General features: G+C 20.7%; 5 protein-coding genes across 5 annotated transcripts; 3 read left to right on the top strand and 2 right to left on the bottom strand.

The window, feature by feature from the left end:
- Positions 1–4,827: 4,827 nt before the first annotated feature.
- LOC145967659 (cytochrome c oxidase subunit 1-like) lies at positions 4,828–8,914 on the top strand (the record flags this gene model as incomplete). The annotated part of the gene is given in 1 exon segment (XM_083092672.1): positions 4,828–8,914. A coding segment is annotated over 1 exon segment (672 nt), but the record flags the coding sequence as incomplete, so codon positions are not given.
- On the top strand, positions 7,416–8,914 carry LOC145967657 (ATP synthase subunit a-like). The gene is given in 1 exon segment (XM_083092670.1): positions 7,416–8,914. A coding segment is annotated over 1 exon segment (681 nt). The 3' UTR covers positions 8,097–8,914.
- On the top strand, positions 8,231–8,914 carry LOC145967658 (cytochrome c oxidase subunit 3-like; the record flags this gene model as incomplete). The annotated part of the gene is given in 1 exon segment (XM_083092671.1): positions 8,231–8,914. A coding segment is annotated over 1 exon segment (612 nt), but the record flags the coding sequence as incomplete, so codon positions are not given.
- A 235-nt stretch (positions 8,915–9,149) lies between these two features.
- On the bottom strand, positions 9,150–11,313 carry LOC145967649 (NADH-ubiquinone oxidoreductase chain 5-like). The gene is given in 1 exon segment (XM_083092662.1): positions 9,150–11,313. A coding segment is annotated over 1 exon segment (1,038 nt). The 3' UTR covers positions 9,150–10,275.
- Positions 9,808–12,896, bottom strand: LOC145967655 (NADH-ubiquinone oxidoreductase chain 4-like). Its single transcript, XM_083092667.1, is given in 1 exon segment — positions 9,808–12,896. A coding segment is annotated over 1 exon segment (741 nt). The 5' UTR covers positions 12,585–12,896; the 3' UTR covers positions 9,808–11,843.
- Positions 12,897–12,951: the final 55 nt, after the last annotated feature.

Below are 12,951 nucleotides of genomic sequence, written 5' to 3'. Positions count from 1 at the left end.
AGTTAATTAAATTTAATAATCCTCCCAACTAAATATAAAATATAAACTTAATAATAAAACATATTATTTAAAATTTTATATAAAATTCTATAGGGTCTTCTCGTCCCATAATCACATTTTAGCATTCTTACTAAAAATTTAAATTTTTAAATTTATATTAAAGACAGTTTGAATTTCATTTATTCCTTTATACCAGTTCCTAATTAAGAAACAACTGATTATGCTACCTTTGCACAGTCAATATACTGCGGCTATTTAATTTATCATCATGGAGCAGAATTAATCTTATATTATAAACATAAAACCATGTTTTTATTAAACAGGTGAACTTAAAATTAAATCTTTTAATACTTAATCTTATTTGCCTAGTTCCTTTAATAAATTTTTAAATTACTAATATATTCATATTAATTTTTAATACTAATTTAATCATTTTTACTTTAAAAATTTTATTATTTTAAATATTTTTTTATTTAATTAAATTAAATTATAAATTTTTAATTAAAAATTTATAAATTATTAAATTATTTATAAAAAATTCAAATTTTATGAATATTTTTAAAATCATCCTATAAAGTTAATTTTAATATAAATTTACAGTTTATCCCGTAAATTTTTAATATATATCATTATTATTGTATAAAATTAAACTTTTTATTTATCAATAATTTTTAATTAATTATATATATATATATATATATATATATATGATATTATAATTAATTTTTATTATCTATTTATATATTAAAATTAAATTTAATCAAAAAAAACTAGATATCAAAAAACTTGACTAAAATATCTTCTCTAAATAATCATTTAAAATAATTTTACAACATTAACTCTCATAATTATTTAACTCTTTTTTTTTCGAGATATTTTAAAATCTTAAATTTTTATTTAATTAACTCTGATACCAAAGATACAATAATTTAAATTTACTTATATTAATCTATATAATAATAATAATTTTTATTTATATTATTCATTTACATTACTTTTTTTATAATATTAATAATTATTTTAATTTAATTACTCTAACTACTTATTTTTTTTATAATTTTAATTAATTTTAAAAATCATCCTTAATTACTCAATATAATTTTACCTATAATTTAATAATTAATTTTTTAATAATTAAAATTTTAATATTAAATTAAATTAATCTATTCTATGTAAATGAATTATTTTTATTAAACTAAAATTTTAAATTCCTCTAAATACACTTTCCAGTACATTTACTATGTTACGACTTTTCTCATATATTGAAAATGACGGGCAATTTGTACATACTTAAATTATTTATTCAATTTATAAATTTATATAAATTTACTTTTAAATCCACTTTTATTTATAAATTAAATTATAAAAACTAATTATTTAATTAATTGTAACTCATTTAAATTCTTAATTATTCTACATTTTGATTTGATTTATAATTTAATTAAATTTTTTAATTATTCATCTACTAATATAATTTTTCAACAACAATACATAAAATTATAAAATTAAGTTTTTCTATTCGTGGACTATCAATTTAACAAACAAGTTCCTCTAAATATTAAATACCGCCAAATTTTTTATCTTTAATGTTTCACATTTAATAATTAATTAAATTTAACTTAATAAAAATAATAGGGTATCTAATCCTAATTTATAATTAAATTTTTTAAAATTAACATTTTTTTTATTAATTTTTAAATTTATACCTATATTTCACCATAAGTAATTAATTTTAAAATTAATTTTTAATAAATAATACTTATCTTACTAATTAAAAAAATTATTTACTATTTTTAGTTTAACCGCAATTGCTGGCACTAATTTTTATTAATAATCCTAATAATTTTCTATTACTAATTTACATTAATACATAATTATTTTAAATATTAATTAATATTATTATACTAAATTATTTAAATTTAATCAATTAAATTATTTTAAAAAATTATTTATATTTAAATTATTCAAATAAATTTGCATAAAAAAATTAACTATTTATCTTTATTATTATTTTTTATTATTCATTAAGTTTTTTTGTCTAAATACTTATATTTGAATAAATTTCATTAAAACTTTACTCACTTATCCTTATAACTCTTCTACTCTCTTCCCCCCTACTATTAATTATTATTTAAAATATTAATATTTCTCCCCCTTTCACCCTCAAAATATTAATTTTTTAAATATACATAAATAGCTATTATAATTATGACCCCCCTCTCTAAAACCCTAATGCCTTATTTTATATTCTTCATATAATTAGAGTTCTTTTACATAATTTTAATTTTTTATGTATTTTTTTTTTACATATCCTATTCTTCAATATTCCAAATCTTTTCACTCAATCTCCCGCTCAATTAACCCCCCGCTACTCTCTAAAACCCCAATGCCTTATTTTATATTCTTCATATAATTAGAGTTCTTTTACATAATTTTAATTTTTTTATATTAATATTTAATTAATTATAATTTTTAATATATATATTAATATTAATTACATTAATATATTAATATAAGTTATTATTAAAATTATTATTAAATAAATATATTAATATTAAAATATTTATTTAATAATAATTAATAATAATTAATTAATTATTAATAATTAATTTATTTTTAATTTAATTTATGTAATTATAAATACATAATTTCTCTATTTTTTTTATATAATTAATAATTAATTTTATTTTTAATAATTAATTAATATTAAATAATATATAATATATATATAATAATTAATAAGTATTTAATTATTAATAAATAATTAATAATAATTATATGATTAATTATACATTAAAGAATTAAAATAATGATTAATTATTAATTATTAATATAAAATTTAAACAATTTTCATTTTTAACCAAAAAAGTTTCCTACTTATACATTACATTTTTATAATTTCACTATTTTAATTTTTATTTATTTTTTATTTACTTATCTAAAAATTAAAATAAATTATTTATTACTTACATAAAACAATTTATTTAACAATATGTTTTTTTCAAATATATAATTATATATCCCCCTTCCTCTTACCCCCTCCCTCTTCCTTTCTTGTTTTATACTATGTGTAAATTTTACTAAAATTTATTTTTCATTTAATTCAATAAAATTATTATTTTAATTATTTTATTAATCAATGATATGCCTGAAAAAAGGATTATTTTGATAGAATAAATCATACATTTTTAATTTTTAATGTTTTCATTATATATATATCAAATAAGTAAGCTAATACACAAAGCTTTTAGGTTCATACCCTAAAAATAGATATTCTTATCTCTTATTTATCTTACTACTACTCAATAAATTATTAAATTCTATAATTTAATCTATTTATCAATTCTATATTTAATAGATCAAACTATTTCCTTAAAATTCAAAAATTTATATGCATTAATCTTACATTAAAATATATTCCTTAAAATTAATTTAATTAATTAAATATTTTTTAATATTCTTTTTAATTTTTATAATTATTATTAATTAAAAAATCTTTTTATTTTTTTTAATATATTTATTAAATTTTTTATTATTCTTAATTTATTGCTATTTTCAATCTCATCTATTTTTTTAAATGATCTTTTTATCATTTGATTTTTTATAGAAATCAACAACTTTATATTTATCTGTCTTATGTGCTTAAAAACTTCAAATAAAAAAATTATCTTTTTTTATTTCATCATCCAAACTATAGCATCCTTATTCATAATCTTTTCCCTACTTTTTAGATCCTTTCTCTTCTTTCAATTTAATTCCTCTAAAATAATATTTATTCTATCATTAAGTTTAAAGTTAGGAATCCCTCCCTTTCATCTTTGAATACCGTCAATTTCTTTATTTTTAAGTTGAGAAATTTTATTTTTTTTTCTATCAATTCAAAAAATCACCCCATTATACATAATATCACTTATAGAAATCAAACCTCTAATATTTTATTTAATAATCCTAAGCTCTTCTTTTATCTCCGTATTTAAAATAATAATAAATTTAAACTTTAAAATTATCCTAACTTACTCATCAATTAATCAAACAAGATGAATAATTTTATTAATTATATTTAAAAATATACTTTGATTTATATATTTTATTATTTACTCTATTATTCTCTTAATAATTAATATAATATTTCAATTTTTAAATATATCTTATAATTTTTTTTATAATATTAAACCCCTAAATATCCAACTAATTTATGTATTTATATTTTTTAATATAGCGGGGCTACCACCCCTATCTTTCTTCTTTATAAAGTGATTCAGAATTTATACTTTTTTAATAAACTCCAATATATACTTAATCTTCATCATCATATTATTTAACTCATTTATCTTAATTTATATTTATATTAATATAATAACGCTCTTAATATTTTTTTACTCCATAAAATCTAAATTATTTTTTATAATTAATCACCCATTTAAAAAAACCTACCTCATCTTATTTTCAAGGTTTTTCCTATCTTTAATTATAATTTTAATTTAATTAAAGATTTTAAGTTATTCCAAACTTTAAACCTTCAAAGTTTAATATATAATTTCATCTATTATAAATCTTATTTATTAATGTCTTAATTCTTACTATTAGATTTCTTTAAATTTGCAATTTAATATTTTATAAACCTAAACTATAAAACAATTTATATATAGTATTAGAAAATTTACCTTTCATTTATAAATTTACAATTTATTACTTTTAAATCAGACATAATACTTATAAACTATATATATATATATATATATATATATATATATATATATATATATATATATATATATATATATATATATATATAATATGAATAAATGATTATACTCAACAAATCATAAAGATATTGGGATTCTATATTTTATCTTTGCAATTTGATCTGGAATAATTGGATCCTCCATAAGAATAATTATTCGCTTAGAGCTGGGATCCCCCAACTCACTAATTATAAATGATCAAACTTTTAATACTATTGTTACAAGACATGCTTTTATTATAATCTTTTTTATAGTTATACCCTTTATAATCGGGGGATTTGGTAACTTTTTAATCCCCTTAATATTAGGATCTCCTGATATAGCCTACCCCCGTATAAATAATATAAGATTTTGATTACTTCCCCCCTCAATCTCCCTTCTAATTTTAAGAAATTTTATTAATGAGGGATCTGGAACAGGTTGAACTATTTATCCCCCCTTAGCGTCTAATACCTTTCATAGGGGCCCATCTATTGATTTAACTATCTTCTCCCTTCATATTGCTGGTATGTCTTCAATTCTTGGGGCAATTAATTTCATTTCAACAATTTTAAACATACATAACACTAATATCTCATTAGATAAAATTCCCCTCTTAGTTTGATCTATTCTTATTACAGCAATTCTTCTCCTCCTTTCTCTCCCCGTCCTAGCAGGAGCTATTACAATATTACTAACAGATCGAAATCTTAACACTTCCTTCTTCGATCCCTCTGGTGGGGGAGACCCTATTTTATACCAACATTTATTTTGATTCTTTGGGCACCCCGAAGTATATATTTTAATTCTCCCAGGATTTGGCCTAATTTCCCATATTATTATAAATGAGAGGGGAAAAAAAGAAACCTTTGGGGCTTTAGGAATAATTTATGCAATCATTACTATTGGGTTTCTAGGATTTATTGTTTGAGCCCATCATATATTTACTATTGGATTAGATATTGACACACGAGCTTATTTCACATCAGCAACCATAATTATTGCTATTCCAACTGGAATTAAAGTATTTAGATGAATCACAACTCTCCACGGATCAAAAATCAATTATAATTCATCTTTATGATGGGCTATGGGCTTTATTTTTTTATTTACCATTGGAGGTTTAACAGGAGTAGTACTTTCTAACTCCTCTATTGATATTATTCTACACGATACTTATTATGTAGTGGCTCATTTTCATTATGTACTGTCAATAGGTGCTGTATTTGCTATTATTGCAAGATTTATCCACTGATTTCCTCTTATTACTGGATTCTCCCTCAATAACTTCCTCCTAAATATTCAATTTATTAGAATATTTATTGGTGTTAATCTAACATTTTTTCCCCAACATTTCCTAGGTCTGAGTGGTATACCACGACGATATTCAGATTATCCAGACAATTTCCTCTCATGAAATATTATTTCATCAATAGGATCTCTTATCTCAATTATTAGATTAATTATACTCTTATTTTTAATCTGAGAGGCACTATCTTCTAAACGTATAATTATTAACATATTCTATTTAAACTCTTCTTTAGAATGATTAAATTACTACCCTCCCCTAAACCACAGATATAATGAAATCCCCTCAATTTAAATATTTTATCATAAGTTTTTAATATGGCAGAAAAGTGCAATAGACTTAAACCCTATATATAAAGTTTTTTAAATCTTTTATTAAAAATTAACACCTGATTAATTTCATTACAAAATGCAAACTCACCATCCTCTGAACTAATAATTTTTTTTCATGATTTTACCATGATTATTTTAATTTTTATTACTTTTATAATCTTATTTTCCATAATTTTCTTATTCTTTAATAAAATAACTAATCGATTCCTGCTTCAAGGTCATTTAATAGAAATAATCTGAACCATCTCCCCCATAATTATTTTAATATTTATCGCAATCCCCTCATTAAAAATCTTATATATCACAGAAGAAAATCACACAAATAAATTAACAATCAAGTGTATAGGACATCAATGATATTGAAGATATGAATATTCTGATTTTATTAATATTGAATTCGACTCCTACATAATCCCATCAAATGATCCTATATTAAATAAATTTCGACTCCTAGATACCGATAACCGATGTATTCTCCCATTTAATATTCCAATTCGAATTCTCACATCATCAATTGATGTAATCCACTCATGAACAGTCCCTTCTTTAGGAATTAAAATAGACTCAACCCCAGGACGTTTAAACCAATCTATATTATATATAAATCGCCCTGGTTTATTTTTTGGTCAATGCTCAGAAATTTGTGGAATAAATCATTCATTTATGCCTATTTGCCTAGAATCAACTAATTTTTATAACTTTAAAAATTGATTATTTAATATAACTAATTAATTAGTAATAATAATAATAACAAATAATAATTAATATATTTTACATTAAATGACTGATTTTAAGTTTTGATCTTTTAAATCAAATATAATAGATTTATACTATTTTTAATGAAAAGAATTAGTTTAAAAAAAACTCTAAATTGTCAATTTAATAATATTTTATTTAATTTAAATATTCTTTTATTCCTCATATAATACCTATATTATGAATGCTTACTTTTACTCTATCTTTCTTATTACTAATCTTTCTATGTGCTTTAACTTATTTCTTTTACCTACCCAATCTAACTTATAAAAAACTCAATATAAAATTTCATAAATGAAACTGAGTATGATAATAAACCTATTTTCAATTTTTGACCCCTCTACTAGAATAAAATTCTCATTAAATTGATTAAGGATAGGGTTAATTATTCTTATTTTTCCATTTCAATTTTGATTAATCCCCTCACGATTTATTATAATATGAAATATTATTTTTAAATTCTTAATTAAAGAATTTAAAATTATCACTAAATACTCTATAATAAACCTAATTATTTTTATTAGACTATTTTTTTTCATTTTTATCAATAATATCTTAGGTTTATTCCCATACATTTTTACAGCTTCTAGACACTTAAGATTTTCCCTATCCTTATCATTATCCCTATGAATCTCAATAATATTATTTAATATTTACTTTTTTCTTAGTGATTTTTTTTCTCATCTAACCCCTCAGGGAACCCCATTTATCTTAATACCTTTTATAGTCTTAATCGAATCCATCAGACTGATTATCCGCCCTTTAACATTAGCTATTCGTTTGACAGCTAATATAATCGCCGGGCACTTACTTTTAACCCTATTAGGTTCCTCTGGACTTTTAATTAATAATTTAATTATTATAATTATTATATTATTATCACAAATTATACTTTTTATTTTAGAAATTTCTGTGAGACTTATTCAAGCCTATGTTTTCTCAATCTTAACTACCCTATATTGTAGGGAAATTTAATATCTATAAATTTTATAAATATGATAAAAACTCCTAATCAAAATCACATATTTCATATAGTCTCTATTAGTCCCTGACCAATCCTTATCTCCCTAAGATTATTTAATAATTTAATCTCAATAATTATATGATTTCATAAAATAGATTATGCAGTTACGATTTCATTTCCATGTACTATCTTATGTCTATATCAATGATGACGGGATGTAATTCGTGAATCAACCTTTCAGGGATCCCATACTTACTCAGTTTATGAGGGACTTCGTTTGGGGATAATCTTATTTATCATCTCTGAAGTTTTCTTTTTTATCTCATTTTTCTGAGCTTATTTTCACTCCTCATTAGCCCCATCCATAGATATTGGACAGTTATGGCCACCATTAGGAATTAAGCCATTTAATCCATTTGATATCCCCCTCCTTAATACAATTATCCTAATTTCTTCTGGTATAACTATTACTTGAACTCATTACTCTATTTTAAATAAAAATTTTCTAGAAAGAAAAAAAAGTCTAATAATAACTATTAGTTTGGGGGTATACTTTTCCACTCTCCAATTAATTGAATATAAAGAATCACCATTTACTATTTCAGATTCTATTTATGGGTCATCATTTTTTATAGCCACGGGATTCCACGGAATTCATGTTATTATTGGAACAACCTTTTTACTAATCTCCTTATTTCGCTTATTATCCCTCCATTTTAGAAATACCCATCATTTTGGATTCGAAGCAGCAGCTTGATATTGACACTTTGTAGATGTTGTTTGATTATTTCTTTATATCTCAATTTACTGATGAAGTTATTAAACTTTATTTATATAGTATAAAAATTACATTTAATTTCCAATTAAAAAATTTAATTAAATTCTTAATATAAATAATTTTTTTTTTAATTATTATAATATTTATATTTTTTTTCATCTCCGTTATAATACTAATATTAAATATTTTAATTTCTTTAAAATTACTAAAAAATCGAGAAAAGATATCCCCATTTGAGTGTGGATTTGATCCTATCTCAAAATCTCGAATACCATTTAGAATTCAATTTTTTTTAATTAGGTTAATTTTTTTAATTTTTGACATTGAAATCACATTATTAATCCCCCTTGTTTTATTAATACACAGATTCAATAAAATACCCGTTCTTCTCTCATTTTTATTCTTAATTATCCTAATCATTGGGCTACTAATTGAGTATTTAGAAAAATCAATTGACTGAAAAATCTAAAATCTCATCTAATATTAAATAAAGGATTTTAGTTAAAATAAATAACATTTAATTTGCTCTTAAAAATCATATCTAATATATAAATCTTTTTTTTATAGTATAAATTAATACATTTAATTTCGACTTAAAAAATGATATATAATCTAAATTAATTGAAACCAAATTAGAGGTAAATTATTGTTAATAATTCTATTGAAATGTTCTTCCAATTAATTTTTTCCCACACATATGTGTATATACATATGTATACGCACATTGTGAAAGGGAATAGAGAAGTAATCTTAATTTGAACTTCTAATTCAAAACTCAATGATTTTAATCATTATACTTCAAAATTTATATAGTTTAACTATAAAACATTATATTTTCACTATAAAAATAATATAAATTTATTTTAATATTTATAAATACCTAAAAAAAAATTTTTTTCTTAATATCTTCAATATTAAACTTTTAACTCAATAAGCTATTTAGATTATTTTTATATTAAAAAAACTAACAAAAAAACCATTCTAATGATAAATATATATATATATATATTATGATAATTATTATTCAACTTAATACTTTCCATGAACTTTAAGATTAAGTCCTTTTCAATAAACTCTACCCACTCCATATCTATTTTAAATCATTTTACTCCCATATTTAAAAATGGCTTATAAATTCATAAAAATAAGAAATTTAACATTCACATAGATCTAAAAAAATATGTTAAAACATAAATCTGAATTAAATTCTTTATATATAATAAATTCATTAGTAAAACACCTATAATTATAAAAACTAATGTTAATAATTTTAATCTTACACTAATATAAATAAAATAGTTATCAAAAAAACAAACCCAAAAAAATATTGCACCCCCAAAGACTCTCATCCCTAACAATATAAGCATCGAAATATTTATTAATACATTTTCCTTAATATTATTTAATCTAATTCATTTAAACTCCCTAAAAAAAACATAATACATCAAACGCAATGAATATGAAACAGTAAGTATTAATGACATGATAATAAAACTAATAATAAAAATATTAAAATTTATTATATAAATTATTTCTATAATTAAATCCTTTGAATAAAACCCAGATAAAAATGGAAAGCCTATTAGGGCTAATCTTGCTACATAAAATCTTATTATTGTAAAGGGGATATACTCATTTAATTTTCCATAAAACCGAATATCCTGATTATTATCTATAAAATGAATTATAACACCCGCGCACATAAATAACAAAGATTTAAATACCGCATGAGTTAAAAGATGATAAAAAGCTAAAAATTTTACACCTAACCTTAAAATTATTATTATCAAACCTAATTGCCTCAGAGTAGATAAAGCAATAATTTTTTTTAAATCTACCTCAAAATTAGCCATCAACCCAGACATAAATATTGTAAAAACTGAAATATATAATAAAATAGTCCCAGTCTCAAACCTAATTAAAAATCTATTAAATCGAAATAATAAATAAACTCCCGCAGTAACTAGGGTAGAAGAATGAACTAACGCAGAAACCGGAGTGGGGGCTGCTATAGCTAAGGGTAATCACACAGAAAAAGGAATCTGAGCTCTTTTTGTTAGACCCGCTAACAAAATTATTATTATAACTACCCCTCCCTTATACTCTAATAAAAACCACATATTTCATCTTCCATATATAAAAACCAACCTAATCGATATTAATAGACCCACGTCCCCTAAACGATTAGATAAAACTGTTACTATCCCAGAATTGAAAGAAATATAATTTTGATAATAAATTACTAAACAATAAGATCTTAACCCTAGCCCGTCTCAGCCAAACAAAATTCTAATTAAATTAGGCCTTATAATTATTAAAATTATAGAAAAAATAAATAAATTCAATAAGCTAATAAAACGATTAATATGCTTATCACAACCTATGTAAACTCTTCTATATAATATAATTATAGAAGAAATTAATATCACCACCCTAATAAATAAACACATAATTCAATCCAACAAAATTATTATTTCTATATTTAAAGAATTAAAATTAAATATTAATCACTCCAATATAACCCTCAATTCTAAGTAATACAAATATAAACCCAATAAATAAAATAAAATTCTTATTATTATTATAAAATAAAAATAAATATATAAATTAATTATAATTTAAGATAATTTCTTACATCATTAACCCCACAAATTAATATTTTTAATTAAACTACTTAAATCTCTTATTAATATATTATTATTAAATTAAATAATAAAATAATTAAAGGAATAAAATGTAAAATTAAAATTATATAATCCTTAAAATAAATTAAATATAATTTCTTACTCTCAATATAAACCATTCCGTGTTGAACATATGAATATAAATATAAGGAATAAGCCCTGTTAAAAAAACAAATAATTATTAAATAAATTATCAATATAAAATCCCATCTTACAATAACCCTAATCAAAAACACTTCCCTAATAAAATTTAAGGACAGAGGAAAAGAAAAATTTATTGCACAAAAAATTATTCATCATATTCTTAAAGAAGGATAAATGTTTAATATACCCTTATTAAAAAACATTAAGCGTCTCAAAGATCGTTCATAATACAAATTAACTATATAAAATAACCTGGAAGAACATAAACCATGAGAAATCATTAAAATATATGATCTAACAAATCTTAATTTTATTATAGTATATAAACAACATAACATTATATTCATGTGAACGACTGAAGAATAAGCAACCAATCTTTTCATATCAATTTGAACTAAACATACTAACCTAATATAAATTCCCCCTATAATTCCAATACTTATAAAAATATAACTATATTTTAAAGATCTCACATAAAAAATTTCAATAAATCGCAGTAAACCGTACCTCCCCAACTTTAATAAAACCGCAGCTAAAACTATAGATCCATATACAGGAGCCTCAACGTGAGCCTTAGGTAATCATAGGTGAAATAAAAAAATAGGTATTTTAATTAGAAACGCCATAAATAAAATTAAATAATCAATTAGCCTCAAATTAACATAATTATTTATTTTTAATAATTCTATCTCAAAAGTATGTATAACCCCATATAACTTTATAATATACACCAGTAAAGGTAAAGAAATAAATATTGTATATATTAATAAATAAAAAGAAGCACTTAACCGTTCAAAATTATACCCCCAATAAATAATTATAATAAAAGTGGGAATTAAACTTAACTCAAAAATTAAATAAAATATTATTAAATTTCTTAGTGAAAATAACATTATTAAAATAAAACCTATTACTATAAAAATTATTAACTTAATCAACGTCTTCCTATATAATTGAATTACTATCAATATCAAACCCAAAATTCATATTCTCAATAAAATTAAATAAAAAGAATAAAAATCAAACTTTCACAAAAATCTAACCCTAACTCAAATCAAATCTTTAAACATAAACTTAAATAAAAAAACTAACCTTATTAAAAAGCAAATATTATAATAAAATATAATTTTTTTATTATAAATTATTATAAAACTTATAAATAAAAAAAAAATAAAAATTTTTATCATATTAAAATTTACTAAAATTAAACATATAATATAACTCATTACCATGATATCGAACAATTAAAACTAATAAAGA

This window comes from Camponotus vicinus, unplaced genomic scaffold (genome assembly GCF_025532165.1).
Source record: "Camponotus vicinus isolate PSW18456_S1 unplaced genomic scaffold, iyCamVici1.0 SCAF_20, whole genome shotgun sequence".
In the NCBI taxonomy this organism is placed as follows: Eukaryota; Metazoa; Arthropoda; class Insecta; order Hymenoptera; family Formicidae; genus Camponotus; species Camponotus vicinus.
The sequence above is the reverse complement of the archived record's forward strand: the minus strand, read 5'-3'. Positions and strand labels throughout refer to the sequence as shown.